Raw genomic sequence first — 23,464 nt, forward strand, 5'->3', positions numbered from 1 at the left:
TGTGGATGAACAGAGGGATCTGGGTGTCCATGTGCATAGATCCCTGAAAGTTGGCACCCAGATTGATAGGGTTGTTAAGAAGGGGTCCGGTGTGTTAGCTTTTATTGGTAGAGGGGTTGAGTTTCGGAGCCAGGAGGTCATGCTGCAACTGTACAAAACTCTGGTGCGGCCGCATTTGGAGTATTGCGTACAGTTCTGGTCGCTGTATTATAGGAAAGATGTGGAAGTGTTGGAAAGGGTGCAGAGGAGATTTACCAGGATGTTGCCTGGTATGGTGGGAAAATCGTATGAGGAAAGGCTGAGGGGCTTGAGGTTGTTTTCGTTAGAGAGAAGAAGGTTAAGAGGTGACTTAATAGAGGCATACAAAATGATCAGAGGATTAGATAGGGTGGATAGTGAGAGCTTTTTTCCTTGGATGGTGATGGCTAGCACAAGGGGACATAGCTTTAAATTGAAGGGTGAGAGATATAGGACAGATGTTAGAGGTAGGTTCTTTACTCAGAGAGTAGTAAGGGCGTGGAATGCCCTGCCTGCAGCAGTGGTGGACTCGTCAACATTAAGAGCATTCAAATGGTTATTGGATAAACACATGGATGATATTGGAATAGTGTAGATTAGAGGGGCTTTAGATTGGTTCCACTGGTCGGCGCAACATCGAGGGCCGAAGGACCTGTACTGCGCTATAATGTTCTATGTTCTAAAGGTAGGGGAGTCTAAAACTAGAGAGCATAGGTTTAAGGTGAGAGATGCAAGAGTATCCAGAGAGGCAATCTTTTCACACAGAGCCTGGTGAGTGTCTGGAACAAGCTGCCAGAGGTAGTAGTAGAGGCGGGTACAATTGTGTCTTTTAAAAAGCATTTAGACAGTTACATGGGTAAGATGAATATAGAGGGATATGGACCAAATGTGGGCAATTGGGACTAGCTTCTGGGTTTAAAAAAAAGGGCATGGACAAGTTGGGCCAAAGGGCCTGTTTCCATGCTGTAAACCTCTATGACTCTTATCAGTAATTATCGTAATTTCCCAAAGGGAACTGTCAGAAATTTCTAGAGTCCACAGATGCGCAGAATAATGAGGAAATCTGGATGTGTTGTCAATGATTTTACACTTCTCCAGAAGATGAACTATTGAGGCACCCCAAATGGAAATCAATTGAATTGATGAGAACTTCCACTACTTCTGCCAGTTTCACTCCAAAACTCTTTAAAAATTTACACCTTATTGAATGTGGTGCAATGGGTTTTTAATGCCGTTCTAACTTCATATTTACTGTTAAATACCTCACCGGCCCCGAAAAGTTGCTTTTATATTTGGGAAATGCCAAATTTCTCCATCATGATGAAAGATTCCATGTTTGCTTAAAAAATTAACCTTTTATCTTTTTCAAAAGTTTATTTGTCTTTTATTTTGGCTTCTACTATGTTAACCCAGTCACAATCATTTGATTCAAATTTTCAAATAACGCATTAAAAAGGGAAGGATATTAACTTGCTAGTTTGGTGTGTGAGAATACTTCAAGGTGACTGGCTGCTCACCCTGCTTGATGCCATTACTGCTTCCACACGCCTGGAGATCTCTTTGGCCTGACGACAGATTCAAACTGTTGTTAGACAAAGTGAAATCCACACTGCAGCGATTGCTAGACCTCTGTAGCAAGCTTTCTTTGAGATCAGTGGTGAGTATCGTTGCTTTGTCACTGAGTGCAAAATCTGGGCCAATGTTTACCCATCAGGTGTAAATTGTTATGGTTTGTACTGGGCTGGTTAGGTTGGCATTAACAATAACCTGTAGAATCTCACTTCAGGTCAAAGCCAAAAATCACATTCCTGTTTACCCGGATGCAGAAATTTAAAAGCTCCAATTAAATGATCCTTAAAGTGGAAGACCATCTTTCCAATACACAAATATATTTTTCCGCTATCAGCATAAAAAAAAGCCCAACAGCAGGCCAAGTGCAAGCAATGTCACACTAGATCTGCTCGTTCAATATGGTTTCTTGGACTTTCACTTAAAGTTTATTTAAAATTATTAGTGACAAGTAGGCTTACATTAACACTGCAATGAAGTTACTGTGAAAATTCCGTAGTCACCACACTCTGGCACCTGTTTGGATTCACTGAGGGAGAATTTAGCATGGCCAATCCACCTAACCAGCACATCTTTCAGACTGTGGGAGGAAACTGGAGCACCCGGAGGAAACCCTCACAGACACGGGGAGAACGTGTAGACTCCGCACAGACAGTGAGCCAAGCTGAAAATCGAACCCGGGCCCTGGTCCTCTGAAGCAGTGCTTAAGATGCACAATAAAAATTTTTACAACTTTTCACAACTGATTATATTATCCCAGGATCTGCAGAAATTTTTGGAGCATTATGTAGCATTATCCAAACAGGCCCAATGCATGATGGCCAGATTACAAACGGGTCCACAAATAAACAAACAATGTATCTGGTAATGGTAGCTGGGAGATAGTTGTCAAGCTTTCCATTTGATCTGCAAACTACAATCTAGAAATGTAATTGTGGCTATTTTCCAGCACACAGGATGGGAGTTGAATAGTGAGAACCAACCCCCCATCCCCTCAATATTGGGCCTTAATTCCATCGAACCCGCAAGCTCTGGAGATTGGCAGGAAGTTGGTCTAATCATGATCGAGCAGGTGAGGGTAACGCAATCCTGCAGTGGATTCCTTAAACAAACATTCGGTCACTCATTTGCATGTGTAAAGGACTGGGGCTCCGTTTCGGGCGTAGGCATTATACATCTAATTTTTGTGCCTTTCACAAATATGGTGATCATCCGACTACCGGCTCGTAAAAGCATGTGCTTCCTGTCTGCTATATTGAAAGATTAAAAGGCCAGGAAACACTAGCTGCATGACTGAGTTTCATGCTGGTATATTTATTAACACACTACAGAACATTTAATTTTCTACAGAACATTTTTTGATAAGCAGGTACACTGCAATAGAAAATGACCACTCATTTGTTTACAATTTTGTAATATACATGACATACGAAAATTAACATTTTTGTTTGTTACCTTATCATAGCAGATATATTAGTGACAACCCATAAAAATACCTTGTTGAATGCCAAATGTCAGCTATAAAATACAAATACTTGCTTAGATTATGGCAAGCAATAGGCATTGTGCAGCTGCTGCTGATAACTTAGGGGTGACCTACCTGTAAAGCATTATGTGTGAAAACAGACACTTACTGGAACTAAGCCATTATTTTCACGCAGGCACGCAGTCTGAAGTTCTGATTTGAGAGCTGCAATGTGTTTTTGATGTGAAGTGATCTCTGTTTCCAGAGCAGTAACCCTGGAGCTAGCCAGCTGGTAAATGTCCATGAAAGTCTGGGTTAAATTCTAGCAAAACAGAGCAAACATAAAAGACAAAAGGTAATTATCAACAATGACTAAGCTTATACAGAAATATTTCACAAAGCATTTGATACAGCACATTTTTACTTTTTCATTGAAATGACAGGTTTGGAAAAACAATTCTATCGCCGGTCGCAAGTCTTAAACAATACTGCTTCGCTAATACACTTCATATTGATTATATCACAGTTCTTATAAGCAAAGCACTCTGTTTATTGAGGTGTGTGCTTATGGTGTTCAACACATAATGTAGCATAAAGTGTAGAAATGTCAAGTGTCAAGATCCTGTAACCTTTTGACAGAGCAACTGTTACAACCGACAACCTTATAATGAGACTGAAGTGCATAGTCTATCCAACCATTTTAATATAGTGCCTTATCCTATCTGTGAGCCACATATCAAAATAATTTTTCCCAACATCACTTATGAAGCTTGGTAAATTATTAGTTTTAAAGTGGCATACAACTCTCAGAGCGAGTCTGACTGTACCACATCAGAAAAACAGGAAATAAAATTCTGTTTATGTGTATTATGGAGAAGTGCTGTCCCAACTGTATACTATTGATCAGGCAAGATAATAAAGTTAACTGCAGAAGCGAGTCGAAATGGTACTGTAGCGCTGGTAACTTTATATCCACTCATTACTATAATACAGCTGGGATTAATGGAGTTCTTCATAACAGGTAAACTATATTTCGCTCTTCTAAGAATTGTTTTCCCTTTGGAACTTATCTACTTCCCAAAGTGTAACAGCAAAAATTATTTTCCAAAGCTTGCTAAGTACAGAAGAGACTTTAACATACCCCCTGACTGTGCTAATTAGAGGTTGTTCCATGTTTGGTGCTTCTGCAATTGAAATCATGTACTATCACCCGAGGTAAAATTAATTCATAGTAAGTGTAGGTTGAATAACCACACATTCGGCATACTTTTGGTATATACAGTTAGGGTCATTAAAAGAGAGAATGTTTGTATAACTTTAAGCTGGGAACACAAGTGGATATAATGATTAAACCAGGGAACAGAAATTCTTCAAGTGCGAAATGTTATTTTGTCCAATATTAGTATAAGATTTGTACATTAAACCATGAATGATGGAAAATGAAGCACTGCATTCAATCACAGAAAGGCAGCCTTTACAGCATTTTTTTGAAAGACAAAGGGGGGAATTTTCCCCTCCTGCCCATCACAGGAATCGCAGCGGGTTTTGGGGGCGGAGGCGACAATGCAAAAATCTGTTAACCACGAGCATGATGTTCTGGTTTTGAGGCAAGTGCCGCCGGAGAATCCCGCCCAGAATGTATGACCAAATTAACAAATAGCTTGTGTCCAAGAACAAATTGTTTAACAGAGTAATACATCTAAATAATTTTGCATTCACTGATCAAATAGATTATAGATGCATGTAATAGAAAGTAATACTGTCCAAATGCAGATCTCACTGAATAAACTAAGCAGTGAGAATCTTCCGTAGTTGTCCCTCTACCACCTGCATTTTCCATAGCTGCCCCCCACCTCCCCACTCTCTGTAATAGCTGCTTGGATGGTAACCGCAACCTTCCATGGCTTGCTTCTCACACATGTCCATCATCAGCACTCAGTGACCATACCAAACAACGTATCATTATAGATTGAGACTTTCTCTGGAGTAAGTTACAAGGCACCTCTGAAAGAGCCAAGCACGGAAACTCCTGCTGGAGCATACCAACAAAATAAATTACAGAATGAAGAAGCTCAGAAGACCATTTGAGCCATTGTGCCTGTTCTAGCTCTTTGGTAAAACTATCAAAATAGTCCCTCTCCCAGCTTTGTGCCAGAGCGCTATAATTGTTTTCCCCTTTCAAGTACTTATCCAATTCTCTTCTCTCTGTTGAATGTGCTGCTACAGCTGCCCTTACAGGCAGTGCATTCCAGAGCAAAACAACTCGTTGTGCAAGAATGCTCCCATCACATAACCCTTGCTTCTTTTATCAATCAACTTCATTCTGCATCTTTAGATTACCAACCTTCCTGCCTCTTGAAACAGTGTCACCTTATGTAGCCTGAGCTCTCAAAATGCTTAATGATTTCGAACACCTCTATTAAATCTCCCCTTAATCTCTCTGCTCCAAGCATCAATTCTATTCTCGTAAAATGATTTTGCACCCTCCCTAAGGTCTTGGCATCCTTTCTAAAAAGTGGTGCCCAGAATTTAATGTAATACTTCAACTGGGGCCTAACGAGTATTTAATAACATAACTTAATTGTTTTTGTACTCTGTTCCTCTATTAATAAAGCCCAAAATGTCCACCTTACTTTAAAAGGAGGTGAGATGAGGTGAACTGGCCCTCCCCATTCAACTTCCTCGGTTCGTCAAAACAAAAGCTTAAGTTTCTTTTTCACCAGGATTTGCCTTTTCCGAATCCAAATCTATTTAAATCTATTTTATGCAGTGAGCAATAAGAGCGAATCAAACGTGTTCTTGAATTAAAGAGCATATCTATTAATCACCAAACCCAAGAAATAAAATCACGAAGTCTCACACACACACACACACACACACACACACACACACACACACACACACACACACACACACACACAGGTGTTAGAAATAAGGGATGTGGGCTTTGCCATCCCTAGATGCCCTTGAGAAGGTGATGGTGATCTGCCTTCTTGAACCGTTGTAGAACATGTGGTGTAGGTACACCTACCATGCTCTTAGCAATGGATTTCCAAGAATTTAACGTAGTATCAGTGAAAGAACAGCCATATATTTCTAAGTCAGGATGGTAAGTGACTTAGAGGGGAACTTCCAGGTGATGATGTTTCCAGGTATCTGCTGCTCGTCCTTCTAGATGGTAGTGGTCATGGGTTTGGAAGGTGCTGCCGAAGGAGCCTTGGTGAGTTCCTGCAGTGCATCTTGTAGATGGTACCCATTGCTGTTACTGTAGTGGTGGTGGAAAGAGTGAATGTTTGTGGAAGGGCTAGCAATCAAGTGAGGCTGCTTTGTTCTAGATGGTGTTGAGCTTTTTGTGTGTTGTTGGAGCTGCACTCACCCAGGCAAGAGGGAATTATGGTGATGAGCTTTTGTGTTGTTGGTGCTGCACTCACCCAGGCAAGAAGGAATTATTCCATTATACTCTGATTTGTGACTTTGTGAACAAACTTTGGGAAGTGAAAGTGAGTTACTCTCCACAGAATACCTAGCCCATGGCCTCCTGTTGTAGCCCCAGTATTTATATGGCTGGCCCAGTTCAGTTTCTGGTCAATGCTAACTCCCAGGATATTGTTTGTAAGGGATTCAGCAATGGCAATGCCATTGAATGTCAAGGGGTGATGGTTCAATTCTCTCTTGTTGGAGATGGTCATTACCTGGCACTTGTGTCATGCAAATATTACTCAGTACTTGTTTGCTTTTTCACCTTCAGTTTAGAAGGTGTCTTTGCATTTTTAAGTTGCTTATTCTGTCTTGGATCAAATTGCAAAATTTCCAGTCAGTTGAAAGTTGAAAACTCATATCTTCAAGTATAAAAGGGCATAGCCTCATGACAATTCTTCCTTCTCAACTTGTTCTGTCACATTCAGAGATTTCTGTACATACACTCCCATGTCTTTCTTTCTTGCATCCGCTTTAACATCATACCATTCAGTTTACGTTGACACTCCCTGTTCTTCCTATCAGAAATATATCACTTTACACTTATCTACGTTAAATTCTACGTGGCTGTCTTTGCCCATGTCCCCAGCCTGTTTATGTCTCCAAGTCTGTTCCAAAGCTTCTACTTATTTACTGAGTTTTGTGTCATCTGTGGACTTTAAAATTATGCCAGTGTATCCAGTCCAGGCCACGAATACCTCAAAAGCAATGCTCCTAGTACTGACCCCTGTGAAACACCACCATATTCTTCCATCCAGGCTCAAAATACAATTGTTCACTGCTAGTCTCTGCTTTTTGTCCCCTAGCCAATTTTGTATCTATGCTACCACTGTCCCTTTAATCCCACGGGCTTTAACATGTGTACATAGAAGCTCTAGCTTGCTACGCTGCTGGAGTAGGGTTCATGCAACTGTGCCGACAACTTAGTTTGGACCACATAGCTCAGAGGGTCAGTCATCAATCCCTCGCTCTCAAGCAGCTGTGTCATATTTGATTGCTTCATAATGAAAACATAATTCACACTCCCCCACCATGCCAAAAGTCTTACACAGAAAAGCTTGATTTACGTATGCAAGAGTGGACTCCTGTTCGTATGTTCACAGAGTAATTGACCTTCTTGTTTAGATTTGCCAAAGTCTGCTGTTGATAGGCACACAGACTGTTCACTGCGGTTGATTCCCTGTACACCATCTCATGGAAAACAGCAATGTGGAACTGCTACTACACAGATAACCATTGTTGCTGAATATTGCTGCACCGCCACTTAAATAGTGGTGAGTCAGGACATAAGGCATCACTCACTTCTTTAGCAGAGTTCTACAGGAAAGCAAATAGTTCCTATAGATGATTTGAGATCTATGCAATCTAAAGATTGGGAGCAACAGTGACCTTCAATGTCTCTGGTAGGTGAATTTTGATGGTCATCTACTCCTGCAGGCCTTTTTAGACCTCATTGCACACCTCAACCACAGCTGGCTATGTAACTGATAATGAGAGAATGGAACCCACGTCTGGTTTAGTGTTCACAGTTTTCAAACCCCTTTGAACTCTCAGTCTACACTCTGCTCAAGGATACAGATGAGGCTGGCAAGCACATGTTTGTTTTTTTGGCTGCATAAGTGGCAGAGAAGCTGGAGAGAGTGGGAGATAAACAAATATTGGTACCAGATGATGTACACAAGGCACAGTTAGCTTGTACTGTAGAAGGTTCAAGCCCAACAGAAGTCGCGCAAGCGATTCCTGGGTGGCATCTGATGCGTGATGGCTACTAATGGCTGTGGCTGTCTGGATATGAATAGGGATTGGCTGGCTGATGAGGCCCTTCTATTGCTAGCTAGGTAGCTTGATTCAGCTGCTAATTGGATAAAGTCAATGCAGTAGCAAGGGTGTGCTTTGTACACTTTAATTTTGCAGTGTGTTTTTGCACACCCTGGAGCTGTAAATACTTCATAAAATATTTCTGTAAATATAAATAATATAATTGTAATTTGGCGTCAGTAATTAACCGTTTGTGTGTGCTCTCACATCTAGTGAAAATAATTTTCTGTGTGAAATATAGAACCTTCTAAAATGAGCCATTACTGGTAGCCCACTAGCCAATGGCCACTGCACCCTGGTTCTCCAATGGAAAACTTCAGTGCAGTAGTTATCTTGTTCAAGGTTGCAATCGTACTTCAAAATCTTTCCCTTATTTGTGATCAAAGACACTTGTTCTCACCTCGAGTAAAATGTACTCACTTTTTGATTGTCATTCCCAGATGAATAATTTTGCATGAGCTTTTTTATGATTGACCTTTAACAAGAATTTAACAAGATAAATTGGCCTTTTGACTTGTGCTGTTTAATTCATTTTTGGAGAGGAAGTGCATTCAGAGTCGAGATGACCATGGAAATTAGTGCTTTCCATTGACATTTCACCACTTTGTACTGGTTCTTGCTAAAATTACTGAAGGCAGCAATCTTTGGTCCACTAACTGTAAAAATGACATTTACTGCAAAATAATGTTATTTAAATCTGCTGTAATTGTTCTGAGCTGCAATTGTTCAAATTAATTCATTTTTGAAACCTGATTACTTTCACCTGGTAGGTCCATTTTTTGTAATACAATAAAGAGAATTATCAACATCAAAACCAGATCAGAAAAAAAACCTGTTAAAAGGAAGTAGGGAAAACGTGAATCCTCTAAGTTTTATTTATATTTGTTACAACGGTTTGCTCAGGGGTCAACATATTCACGGTTCCACCTGGCTCCAGAGGGATGTTTTAAAGTAAGAAACATAGAAAGTGAGAAACTCAAGGAAGCACACATGCTGTCCTTTGAAACATTTGAAATTATTTCACAATTCAGAACAAAAAGTCTTTCAATTGTTACTCAATGCCACTTACGCAGTGCAGATGAGTAGACATTTTTACTTGCTAGGAAGACTGTTTGACACAAGCATCAACTCTGTAACCAGGGGACGAGGAATGGAGAGGAAAGGTGAACTAGTTTACATTCAATACAGATGGTAGTGAATGTATGGAAGTAACTCCGTGGGGAGCGAGATGATATTCAAGAGCGAAAGGGAGAGTTTCCTTTCGTGGAAGAAATTATGCAATATAAAAAGCACGGGCAAGGGTGGGGGCGCGCGCGGGCAAGGGTGGGGGCGCGCGCGGGCAAGGGTGGGGGCGCGCGCGGGCAAGGGTGGGGGCGCGCGCGGGCAAGGGTGGGGGCGCGCGCGGGCAAGGGTGGGGGCGCGCGCGGGCAAGGGTGGGGGCGCGCGCGGGCAAGGGTGGGGGCGCGCGCGGGCAAGGGTGGGGGCGCGCGCGGGCAAGGGTGGGTAAATTCATACTTGAAAAATTTCATCTAGTATGTCAAAATGTTCTGGAGGGGAGCGGGCAGCTTAGTCATTCCATAAAACCAAGGCCTGCCTGATATGAGTCTGTAAATAGGTGTGAGGCCAGTCTGATGTGGATCTGTGAATAGGTGCGAGGCCTGATGACATGAGTCTGTAAATAGGTGTGAGGCCAGTCTGATGTGGATCTGTAAATTGGTGAGCAGCATGCTGTCATGAGACAGGTAGGAGAATGCAATTCTGGACCTATGCCCAGATGCAATTTTCAGACACACGAGTGCTCAAACATCGCATCCTCTCCATTCATATCAGGCAGCAAGCAGGCTAATCAGTGGGTCTTAGAAACACAACTGGAAGCTGCTGAAAAAAAACTCAGGAAACTTTCCTTGTTGCTTTATTGAGGGGGCCCAGGGGAGCAGGCCCCCAAAAAATTCCACTTCTCAGAACTAGCCTGCTGGCATGTGGTCATGTACTCAAGAACCCGGCAGCATCTTGACTTCAGAACGGTTAGGCATAATGCCAATAAATGGACGGCAGCGCCTCTCACCCCACTCCCCCACCCCACAATGGTATACTTCAAATCAGCCACATCATTCACAATAGTCTTTTCATTCCTATGCATAGAAATACTGATGAGATGTTCAACAAATAGTTTTGTTACTGAGTGGTGTTTATCTAATGTGATCTGTGACTTGATAATAATACTATGTTCATTACAATGCAAAATCAAAGGAAAACAAGCTTTGACATTAAGAAGTTTTGATAAAAAGGAAGACTAGTTGGGTATGAATGCACTCCTATACTTCCCAGATTATTAATTTTACAAGTGGCAATATAATTAAACAAAGTAGATATTTCGTATCCTTGATTATATGATTGTTAAGGCAATTTCATGTCATTATTTAACACACTTTTGCGATTACCTATCTCTCCACTGGGATTATAGCTTTACGGTTGATTTTAAATGTTTTCAAATGTTCAACCAGTCCTTTATTGAGATTTGGCTTTAATAGTAGTTGATCCTAATTGAAAATTGTTAATAGTTGATTAAACATACACAATTCAAATGTACTGATCCTTGGGTAGTATGTTTTGTTAAACCAAGCACCCTGGTGTAATTGGTACAAGTTTGCAGGATATCATCATTTTTCAAACTAACATTAACTAACTTATACAGCTGTGTAAATTTCCTGTCTCAATGGATAATCAGAGAATTCTCAAAAAGCAAATAACCTGTTCATTAACTATTTAAAACATGCAGCATGTGATACTGTAATAATATGTATATCTTATTTTTTCTCTCCCAATATTTTTCTTCCCGATTTGGTGTTATAAAATCATATGGAATACACTATGTGCCACAGACACATTTATATTAAGGACCTTTGTTTCAGCATTCAGAAATATTATATTCCAGCTTGATAACAGTGGTAGTTTTCATATTCATGGCAGCATTTCCAGTAACTGCTTTTGCTTAAATTACCATGCAGAATAGGGCAAATCAGGGTCAGTTTATGTCAGCTACTTCAATCTGGGGAACTTCATCAGCCTTTGTTTCAAGGCATTATGCAAAGAAAACTGACATTAAGGGAGGTTTAACTGACAGCAAATGAAATCAATCAGCGAATCACTAAGCCATAATAAACAATCAACTCCCGAGTTTGAGATTAACTCTGTGCACTGTGGCGGACCCTAACCTGGAATGAAGCAACCTCCAGCCCATCCTTCAGTCCCTTCGCTTCAAAGGTCTCCAGGTGCAACTTGGGTAGCTGCAGGGTGAAGTCATTTTTTGCTGTCACAGACCATGACAGTGAGATCTGATCTCTGACCTGAGGAAGAGAAAACAGCATCAATGGTAATTCCCCTTCAGACACATTAACTAGGATGAACTGGGTCCCCTTGAGCCTGCTGAGTGGACTTGCATTGATCGCTAGGCCTGAAATCCATGAATAAATTTAAGACTAATTGATTTTTTGTTGCAAATAAATCAGTAATTCAGAACAGCCACTGAGAATTTTAAAAAGATAGTGGAGTATTATCTGATTGAATTTTTTTTAAAGTTGCCAGGAGTCCTTCTCAAGTCACTAGAATACTTTCCTTCAAGCCTTGAGCAGTTAAATTCTTATGTCCAAGTCTACAACAAGCTTTTCAAAGCACTGTGATTAAGCAGTCTCTAGGCCATGTCCTTGCATTTAAAAATCTTGCACAGTAAAACATTAAAAGACAAGTGCAAGTTATATACATGGAGTAGCTGGTTTTGATCTTGAAGCATAAAAGAAATGAGCTGTTTGTATCACACTGCCACCCTGTGGAAAAGGACACTTTTTCACTAAGTTATGGTATTAGACAAAGCAATGCTGGAGAAGTCTTACTAATGTTAAAACATTTTAGAACGAGACAGTAACATTAACTGTAAATGCACTGACGTCACCATTTGTTGCTTTTCCCATTTCAAAACACAGATATGCAGACTAGAAACTGGATATAAATGAGACCTGGCTAATCTGTATGCAAAGTAGTTGATTTAATAAAAACATCGTAATTTGCAGTTCAGAATCTAGTCCAAACGTGGAAAGAAAGTACCTCGAAACAAGGGTAACAATTATTAATTTGCAAAAACATTGAAAGATACACTTTCCTGTCTTATTTCACTGGAGATATTCAATAGTAGGTGTTTTCTACTAAAATACAGATGAAAAATAGTCAATGGAAATCTAGTACTGTTGATGTTAGTAGCCAGTGAATAAGCTGGCATGAATTAGTGATGTGTTGATGTTCACAGCTATTGCAGCACTTAGTTTTAACTCACATCAAAATTAATTTTGCTGTGTATTATTCAACAGAATCACAAACTTTTTATTCATCGCTGTTTCTTTATAAAAAGTCTTTAATGTTGCACTTCTAAAAACACATTTGTATTTTTCTTCTGCACTAAAAGCTTTAGGTACATTCAAGCTAATAAGATCCTTTCAAAAGAATTACCATTGCATTACACCGTTATGTAGAATTATTAATTCTACTGTTAAATGTCAGCAGTAAAAAAACCCCAGAAAATCAGAAAAATGTGATAGATTATAATAGTTGTATGATTCCAGAGAAAGTGAGCGGTATTACAGACATCTTAGAGAAAGTGGACACCATTATATATTACAAATATGAGCATCTCAAATATACAATTACCTTTGGATCATTTGAAAACACACAGTGTGAATGTGTACACAAAATGCAGTAAAGAATCTGTTAAAGGGAATTTTTCCAGCCAGAATTTACTGCTGAAAAAACAATTTGAATCCAAGTAAATGCTGTGAGCTGTTGTACAAGAATATCAAGAATTCTGGTTGACCGTAAATTAGATGAACAAATTCACACAGTACAGAACATATGCTGTGAGATCTTACTATTCTTGCAGCATCAAAAAATGGTGAGGGTCTGTGAAGAAATGCAACTTTGCAGCGTATAATCGAGGTACCACAGTTCTCACTATGCTTATTAACATATTATTATGTCTGTATTGTGCTATGTGGGAGCATGGTCAGTGTGGTCCCTAGTTTTATTTCTATTTTTAAATGGGTGCACATAGCTTATTCTGCACAACACTAATACTTTGGAGCAGTATAAAACCATGCCTCTTGGCAGTTATTGAAAAGCCTAAAACCTAAATTAAAACCGGATCGGTGATCTGATGGGTCAGAAACTTCCAATCGCCCGGTGTTCTTTCCCGTGTTCCTCATTTACATTACACATATGTAATTCTGCCATGACCAAAGAGAGATGCATTTAAATAAGACAAACTAACTGTGTGTCACGTGTGAACATTTTTTTTTCAAAACACAACATGAAATGGTGCTTCTAGCCTAATGCCCGACACCAATAAATTTCAGCAGCTGTTAACTTCTCTGTCCAACTGCTGATTTTAGGTACATGAAAATTAGTATTCAATCCATTTCACTGTCATATCATACTTCCTACAAAAAAAGAGCTTAAAATAATTCTACACCAAATATTTACATTCAAATAACAAAGTATAATGCTTCCCACTTTCTACGTCACAAAAACATACAAATAAAATATGTGCTTATATGCTAGATTGTCTTAGAACATCCCAAAAACCATCAAACCTGTTCCTTTAATTGAGACACCAGGTCATTTCACCATTCCAAAAATGCGAAGTTTGCAATATTCCAGCATTCCTTTATTCTAAATAGCCATAAAATAGAGAATAACTTGTGCGTAATATTGGACATGATACTTGTTCAAAAACTCTTGTTATCAAAAAATAACGCTTCTCAATAACAACGCAATAATACGAGATAGTCAATGGTAAGCTCATAAATAATGACAAAATGGTTAGGTGCTGAAATCATATTTATTATTCAGTATTATACTTAATTTTAAAAAGTTATTTTGTAAAATTGTTTTTTTAAATAATGAAATGTAGAGGCATAAGTACATACTCAAAATACTTGAATGAATAATCATTAATAAAAAAGAGACGCAGTTAAAGGTTGGAAATTTCATTCGAAGTACCCCCCGATTTTGTACAGAGAAATAACACTTTAAAAAAGCATTGATTCTCTCAGATGCTGGAAGGTATGCAAGCTTGGGGTTTCTTTCCCTGCCAGGCTGTTCCATGCACACAAATACATTTTCTGTAATTTAAAGTAATGGAGCAAGAACCTAAAGTGTCGATGTGGACCTTAAACTCACTGTGGATTCCTAATCTTAAACTAGCCCGAGTTTGAAGATGCAGGTTTTTATCGGGATTATGGTTCATTTAGCCTCAAGACAATGCATTTCAATATACTTTCAAAATATGGTGAACTAATTTAGGAGTTAATATTATACTAAACATTGTATGGTAGAATTTTGATTTTGTTTCTCATTTTCTCCAGCTGTGATCAATTTTTAAATTACCAAGAGGAAGACATAGAAATTATATTCTAATAAAGAGGCTCCATTTTAAATATAATGTGCTAGTTAATTCAGATATCCTCACTGCAGAAACTGCTAGCACAAAAAACGAGCAAGAGTTTTTGAAATCTAACACAATGTGATTGTTCACATGCTTTGTTCTCTAGCCCAGACCTTTACAAAACTAGTCTACTAACAACCACCGATACTGAAACCTGATTCACTTCTATTTCAAGTGTCTCATTTTCTGGTACAGAGGATGCCAGCTTGCAGATGTATCCCGTTGGGTCAGAATGGAAGAAAGGCTGCCAGCTAGATTGTGACAAATCTGAAATCTCAAATCAGAATTGAATATGGTTCGCGTGATGCCCATTAGCCTCCTTGTTTTAATTATTGTAACTTTGGAGGGCAATTTTGAATTTAACAGTGAAGAAGAATACTTTGGAAAGAGCACACTATACGTGTTGCCTTCCTTTACCCTGATCATCTCTCTCTGTGTTTGTCTCATTGTAGGTTAGTATGCTATGCCCATTTTACACCTAAACAATAGGAGAGCACATATCAGTTTTTAATCCTTTCCTGTGACATCTGTGCAAATGGAAATTTTTCATGACAGTTTATATAACAAAATATTGTAAACAGGATTAGAGTTGCTTTGGTGCCAGAGCTGGTGAATTTGTTATTGTATTCCACAGCCCCTTTCAAATGCTATCCTTCTGCTTTACCCAATGCACTGCCGGTAAAGATGTATTAAGGCGCTTCGTACTACAGGGCAATGAGGGCAGATGGTGGGGGTGGAAAAGATAGATATCGCAATCTGCTGCTGCTGCTGACCATTACTTAACAGTTCTAAAATCCAATTTTGGAAAGTAAAGGAATCGCTGTCTAAAAAATAATTTCTGAGAAAATATTACAAAAAAGTCAGCATTTCCTTTTTTTTCCATCATGCCTCCTTCTTATTCCAGAGCTTTAACTTTAGGAATCGGGATTTCATATTTCCCCTGTTATTCGAGTACCAGCAATTATCTTGGCTGAACAACTATGTACAAGATAGAAATACTGTGATGCAATTTTTATGGAAATGGTTGGGTCTTAAGTGAACTAATTTTCCAGGCTTTGGGCTGGACACGAGGCGCTTGTGGATGTAGGAGAGCACATCCCTTAGGAGGCTATCGGACCTGCATGCATACAAATTTTTTGCTGGTAACAATTATCACAAAAACGAACGTGTTCAACAAGGGTCTACTCATCTCTAGCTCTGTAGTAAATGTGTAATTAAATATTAAAATACTTCTGAAAAATCTTTCTTTAGCCTTTTTACAGAAATTCAGGCTGATAAAAGGAAAAACTCAAGTGAATTAAAGTGCTCAGATTTTATCAACATCAAACCACAAGTGATTTCTTTTGCCGTCTCCATCTCACAGCTACAGTCAATAGATCTAAATATTTTACTGCACCCTGGCCAATTTATTGTTTGATGTTTAAAAACTCACCAAAAATCAAAGAAAATTCATTAAATCAGAGCCCTCCAATGAGTTGCTATCATCTTTGAAAGTTGAGTTTAACTGCAATATTGATAATTCTCTTTTTTCTGTGACAACAGCCACTAGGGAAATGTTTGGTGTCAGAATACAAAAGAAGATTGCCAATAACAGCGGGGAACAATGTACATATGACACCAAAGACCAAACAGTGTGGTATTCTACACTGTCTTTCTGTCAATAATATCTGATTTACTACTCCTCTCTTGCTCTGCTTGCTGACCTCCTCCAAGCAAAGTAGATGTTATCCTTTTTCTCCTTTTCTACATTAAAGGATATATATTTGAACAGGCTTTGCATTAAAATGCATTTACTGGACAAAGTTGAGCTTTGCTGGGAAAAAAAAGCATTCACAAAACTTACCAAAGACTTCATTTCTGCTAGCCTGAATAATTGTATTTATTTAGCATGTTAATGTAACTAACGCTATCAATAATGAACTTATGTGACTGAATATTTCAGTCACAAGATCCTTTTTGGGTCAGTGAATATTTACATTTCAAATCCAGAGAAAATGCCAGTCCGTACAATAGAAGCTGTTGCCAATGTCAGCACTTACAGCAAATACATTTCACTGCCAGATCTTCAATCAACATTTTTGAAGTACTTTTATAGTCATTAAGTGAAAAGATTTTTTTCTGAGTCTGGACTATTTTAGGTCAAAAATAAATATCATTGGCGTGGTTGTATAATTTTACTGAAATTATATTAAGTATTTCGAATGAGGTGACAACTCTGAAGGGACTGAAGCCACCTTTACATCATCGCTACTATTAGAACACATTCTGTGCTTATACTATTGTGGGCTGAAGTCATTGGTTGGAATTCTCCAGTCTCACGCGCCCCCCTGCCAGCAAGAACGGAGAATTTGGCACTCGGCCAAATCTCCATTCACAGCAGCAGGACCGGAGAATTCCAGCCACAGGTGTGGTCAGAGAATCTGACCCATTATATTCTTTAAAGCTGCTACTGTAAACAGGCCACACTGTTTAGAACCATGGAATATCATCGCAAGTGCAAGGAAAACCTTGGTAACTCATTTGCAATTTTGTCATTTCTGTGTTATGCACTCTTTCTTCTTCACTGAAAGATGAAAATGTTATCTTATGTCTAACTACATCTCTCGCTTGATCACAAAAAAAATTAACAAAAACGTTTACAACTGTTAAGATGCATTATTTACCCTATTACAGGGCAACTATAAAAATTTTACTTGATCAATTAACTTCAATTTGCAATAACAAACATTAAAGGGAGAAAAGCATAGAAAATCGTGGAACATTTCTTAATTATAGCATTTTCCGACTATAAAAAACTGAATATTTTAATAATTCTGCAGTTTAGCCACTGAAGCCTTTTAAATGGTTTAGAGGCTGAAAATATTTTATCTTACAAACTAAAAAGAACCTTTAACTGTAATAGAAAGAATGTTGCTGAACATTCTAGGGTTAAGTATAAAACTGCAAAACCTATAACAGATAAATTCTATTGTGGAATATGATAAAAATAGGGCTTATTTTAGGTGGTCATTAATTGTCTGTGATGCTGTGATCTTTGCGCAATGTTAGTTTTAGCTTGGAAATCTCCTGATTGTGACCCGGTGATGATGAAGGAACAATAATCTAACATCCAAGTCAGGGTGGTGTGTGACTTGCAGTCGAACCAGTGGTGATGTTCCATGATATTGCTATCCTTGGTGGTAAGGGTCATGGAGCAGCAAAATGCTGATGGAGTAAACTTGAGATATAATCAAAACCAGAATCTAAAAAAATTTACATTTGCAAACAGGAGACTGACATCCCATTTACCACACTGGTTTTCCTGAAAACCAGGTCGAGGTGGACTAACCAGTGGTCCTTGAATTCAAAATGGCTACTGCAGGATGGCACTGGGAGATACAGAAGTGCACTTTATCAGTCCATAAATAACCTATGGCTCACAACTAACCATTCTTTCCTCCCATCATCTCTCCATCCCGATTGCTGCTTCCTTCCAGGATTGCATTTGCTGGATTTCAGAAGAATGAGGGGATCTCATAGAAATCTATAAAATTCTAACAGGAGTAGACATGAGTAAATGCAAGGTGGTTCCCGCTGGTGGGGCTGTCCAGAACCAGGGGCCACAGTCTGAGGATACAGGATAGACTGTTTAGGACAGAGAGGAGGAAATATTTCTTCACCCAGAGTGTGTTCAGCCTATGGAGTTCACTACCACAGTAAGTAGTTGAGGCCAAAACATTGTATGTTTTCAAGAAACAGTTAGATGTAGCACTTGAGGCAAAGGGGATCAAAGGATATTGGAGGAAGGTGGGATCAGGCTACTGAATGATCAACCATGATCATAACGAATGGTGGAGCAGTCTCGAAGGGCCAAAAGGCCTTTACCTGCTCCTATTTTCTACGCTCCTATGTTTCAATCAGCTCCTCTTCCAATTATCAAGACACAGCAGCCCACAATTCAAGTGGGTTTTGCCAACTTGCTGGTCTAATGCACGTGAGTCCTGAAGCCCAGTACCTGTTCAGATGCACCAGGCTGCGTGGAATATTTAACGCAATCGTGCTATCACTTTTGAGTTTGTTACAGAATTCTTACGCCAGTTCAGTTAGGTTTTCTTTGTGCAATTATTTTTTTCCTCTTTGACCATTACTCTTGATGTTTCATCCTGGTAGTCTCCTCTGACTAAAGGACCCCAAATTATCACTTCTAAACTTAAGGTAATAATATATTTCAGAATGTGGGAATCTCCACTGACACTGAAGATACTATTCTTCATTCAACTCTCCATAGCAGCGAACAAAGCAATGCTCCTCAGCACATTTTCCTTTATTCTTACAGATCTCTTGAATGAGCCCTGGCAAAACCTACCTTCTAAAGAAAGCCAGAGGGCAAATGTTAGTCAAACTTGGGATTTAAATTCCAGGACTCTAGCTTCTAGGCAGCCTCTCAATTAATTCTAATTTTCAGATATTACATGACTTGACTGACTGTTATATAATCAATTATTACTACAAATATATGAGGGTCCTTAAAAGGAGCTCTAATGAGGTATTCAAGTGATCAAGGTTTGAATTTACCAGCCACTATAATGGCATTTCCACCACTAAAGAGAGGGAGGAAAGAAAAATAAAGTAAATTACTCAAGCTAGGAGTGCTGTAATCCTCATGCTCCACATGGATTTAGCCTCAAAGTCTATACTACAAATGGGAACAGCTGCACATTTGCCCTGTAAGAATTCGCATGGAACAGCCCAAGGCCATGCTTATGATACCACATGGGAGTTCCTCCCACTCAACATATACACTGCTCAGCGATGTACCTACTTGGTACTACTTTGTTTACTAAGGCTTTACACAATTTAACACAAACAATTTAATATTGGGCAAATGGCAGACATGATCATAGTACTAATGCAGCTGCCTATTCAACAAATTACTAGAATAAAATTGGCATTCCGTTATTAGAAATTCATCCTTATTTTTGCAAACGTGGCCATCATTGCTTCAACAAAAATTACTAGATTATTTAATCAAACAAGTACATATTCCTTTCCACTGCAATACAGCCTAGCTTCTGTTTTTAACTAACAAAGTTTCTAAACTTTATTTTTACATAACAGAGAACTGTTCTTTTTCTCTGTTGTTCTAAATCAGTCCCAGTTAACTGATTTTCTCCCTATAATACCAAAAGCTATTCCTATTCCATAAAATGTAATTGTAGAGCTATGTGAGTGTCAAGTATTACCCTCCGTCTCACAGGTTTATATCCTGTGGTCCTGGGTGGCACAATGGTCAGCACTGCTGCCTCACATTCATTTCCAACCTCGGGTCACTGTCTGTGTGGAGTCTGCACTTTCTCCCCGTGTCCGCGTGGGTGCCCTTCGGGTGCTCCGGTTTCCTCCCACAGTCCAAAGATGTACAGGTTAGATGATTGGCCATGCTAAATAATTTCCCCCTTAGTGTCCCAAGTTGTGCAGTTTAGGGGGATTAGGATTTACGGGAATCGAGCAGGAAGGGAGTGTGAGCCTTGGTAAGATTCTGTGTTGCTGCAGACTTGATGGGCTGAATGAGCTCTTTCTTAGGGATTTTATGATTCCGCTTCCATTAAACTCGGATAAAATTTTACAAGAGAAGATAATTATTTACAATTAAATAGAAATATGAAGCATGTTAAATTTCATTATAAATGGCACAAGTTAATTTTGGAAAACTGGAGTTTATAATGATGAGCTGGGCCATGCATTGTCTAAGAATATGATATTTCAATCATTTTTGTCCTGTTAAATTGCTAGATCCACAGCTTGTCAAGTGTATATGAAATGTCTGGGTAAATGAAAATGTTATTAAATTCTGGCAATAATGAATTGTTCCTCACTTCAGTTCTGCATTAAGCAGCCTTATTTGTACTTCAGACAGGAATATTAAAGTACAACAACTTATTCCATTAATATAACTCCTTTCATGTTGAAAGAAGAGTTCTATAACAGTTTCCAGGAGTAGCTGACACAGTAACATCTTTAAGGGCTACAAATATTAAAACCCTCAGAATTTCAATATTTACAATTCAATTTGAATGCATTGTGGCAAAGGGCTACAAATATGTTCTGTGAAAGTTATTAACATTTTCTTGCTGTTTGACCAGTAGTAAAGACCGACGATGATATTTGTTTTATAAAAACAGTCTCTGCTCGAAGGCTGAAACAATTATTCAAATAAAGCATTGACCAAAAAAAACATTTTCCATATGCAAACTATAGGAACGTAGTCATTCAGCCCACTGAACCTGCTCCCCATTCAATATGATCACGGCTGATCATCCTCTTTAATTCCTTTTTCCCCACATCCCTCTGTGTGATTAGTATTTAGAAGTCTGCCAATCTCTGCTTTAAACATACTCAATAACTGAGCTTCCACAGCCCTCTGGGGTCGAGAATTTCAAAGATTCACAACTGTCTGACTAAAAACAAAATCTCAGACCTAAGTGGCTTCCCCTTTATCTTGAAATTGTAAAGTCCCCCACGGCAGGTTGGTTAGAAAAATTAAAGCACTTTGGATAGGAGTTAGGCAGAGCTTAAGGACTGGTTAACAGACAGAAAGTAGGAGCAAGCAGATCATTTTCACGTTGACAGGCTGTGACGAGTGGGGTACCACAAGAATCAGTATCAGTATCCCCTAATCTCCCCAACCAGGTGAAATCTAACCAAGTTTCGAAACATTTAAGGCAAAACTTTGTTACTCATATATTCAAATCCTCTTGCAATAAAGGCCAACATACCATTAGCCTTCCTAATTGCTTGCTGTACTTGCACGTTAGCTTTCAGTGACTTATTGACACCCAAGTCCCTTTGTATATCTACACTTTCTAATCTCTCACCATTTAAGAAATACTCTGCACATCTGTTCCTCCCTACTCTCACATTTTTCCACATTATATTCCATCTGCCATGTTCTTGTCCACTCTGCTCAAATCCCCATGGAGCCGTTTTGCATCTTCCTCACAACACACATTCTCACTAGATTTGTGTCATTCATGAATTTGGAAATACTATATTTGTCCCCACACCCAAGTCATTTATATTGTGAACAGCTGGGATGCAGATACTGATTCTTTTTTTAAAATATACTTTTCCAATTCAATCAAATCAAATCCAATTCAGAGTCTCAACAAGTTGAGACATTTCAGATCCAGGCTGACAAGACAGGACGGGAGACCAAAACCACCCTGTCCTGGGCCTGATCTACATGAGTCAAGCTGATTGGAGAAGGGGGAGGATCCTCCTCCAAGACTTGAGCTCATTTGCATCTTCACAGAAATCACAGAAACCCTACAGTGCAGAAGGAGGCCATTCGGCCCATCGAGTCTGCACCGACCACAATCCCACCCAGACCCTACCCCCATATCCCTCCATATTTACCCGCTAATCCCTCTAACCTACGCATCTCAGGACTCTAAGGGGCAATTTTTAGCACGGCCAATCAACCTAACCCACACATCTTTGGACTGTGGGAGGAAACCGGAGCACCCGGAGGAAACCCACGCAGACACGAGGAGAATGTGCAAACTCCACACAGACAGTGACCCAAGCCGGGAATCGAACCCAGGTCCCTGGAGCTGTGAAGCAGCAGTGCTAACCACTGTGCTACCGTGCCGCCCTTAGCCAAAAGGCCGAGATGCCGCTTTTAAAAATTGCTTCATATGAAACATATGAAGCCTCAGCGTAACCCAATGACCTCGACCAAGTGCGGCCGACAATGGGGTGCCGACACTACACTTGATCTTAGCCAAAAGGCCGAGAAGCAGATACTGATTCTTGTGGTACCCCACTAGTCACAGCCTGCCAATGTGAAAATCATCTGCCTGCTCCTACATTCTGTTTTCTCCCTGTTAACCAGTCCTTAAGCTCTGCCTAACTCCTGTCCAAAGTGCTTTAATTTTTCTAATCAACCTGCCGTGGGGGACTTTACTGAAAGCCTTCTGAAAATCCAAGTACATGACGCTTACCGACTCCCCTTTGTCAATTCTGTTGGTGAGATCCTCAAAAACCTACGACAGGTTCATCAACCATAAATTTGCATTCATAAATCCATGTTGAATATGATCCGTCAGATACTTTTTATCCAAGTGTCCTTTAACACATCTTTATCAGAGATTCAGCATTTTCCCTACTACTGTTGTAAGACAAACGGTTCTGTAATTCCCCGGTTTCTCTCTCCCTCCCTTCCTAAATATTGGTGTGAAATGCCTGAGGGGAATGCCCTGATTGCTTGTGTGACAGTGGTGGGGTTGCCCCGATGCTTGTGAGGGGGTTGGGGGGTCCTCAGTGTCCGGAGGAGGGGGTGGGGATTTTTAGCACATACCGGAGCACCCTGATCTCTGTGGACCTTGCTGGCTTTATCAGGCCCTGCCAGAGTGACTGCACAAACCACACCCCCAGATTTTTTCTGTGCACTGAGTGCTAGAAAATTTGGAATGACAACTCGGCTGTGCTTCCAGAGAGCTACATGCCAGATTTCAGTCTGAACCTGACACACTGCCACATTTTGGAAAGATTTTCTCCAATGTAAAATTCTATCACATAGGCAGTCATCCCAAGGTTCTTTTACAACAAGATTATTAATTAACCCTTTCCTTGTTACATAATATTAGATC

At 39.6% G+C, this 23,464-nt stretch overlaps 1 protein-coding gene across 2 annotated transcripts in view; it reads right to left on the reverse strand.

The window, feature by feature from the left end:
• ccdc171 (coiled-coil domain containing 171) overlaps positions 1–23,464 on the reverse strand; it is a 233,144-nt gene that overhangs the window by 26,792 nt on the left and 182,888 nt on the right. For both annotated transcript variants that reach the window (XM_078213908.1, XM_078213909.1), the window contains exons 23-24: positions 11,563–11,694; positions 3,222–3,374 (exon numbers count right to left, since the gene is read on the reverse strand). In XM_078213908.1, coding sequence (XP_078070034.1) covers positions 3,222–3,374; positions 11,563–11,694 — 285 coding nt within the window. The remainder of the gene's footprint in view (positions 1–3,221; positions 3,375–11,562; positions 11,695–23,464) is intronic.

Source organism: Mustelus asterias, chromosome 6, assembly GCF_964213995.1.
Source record: "Mustelus asterias chromosome 6, sMusAst1.hap1.1, whole genome shotgun sequence".
NCBI classification, from domain to species: Eukaryota; Metazoa; Chordata; class Chondrichthyes; order Carcharhiniformes; family Triakidae; genus Mustelus; species Mustelus asterias.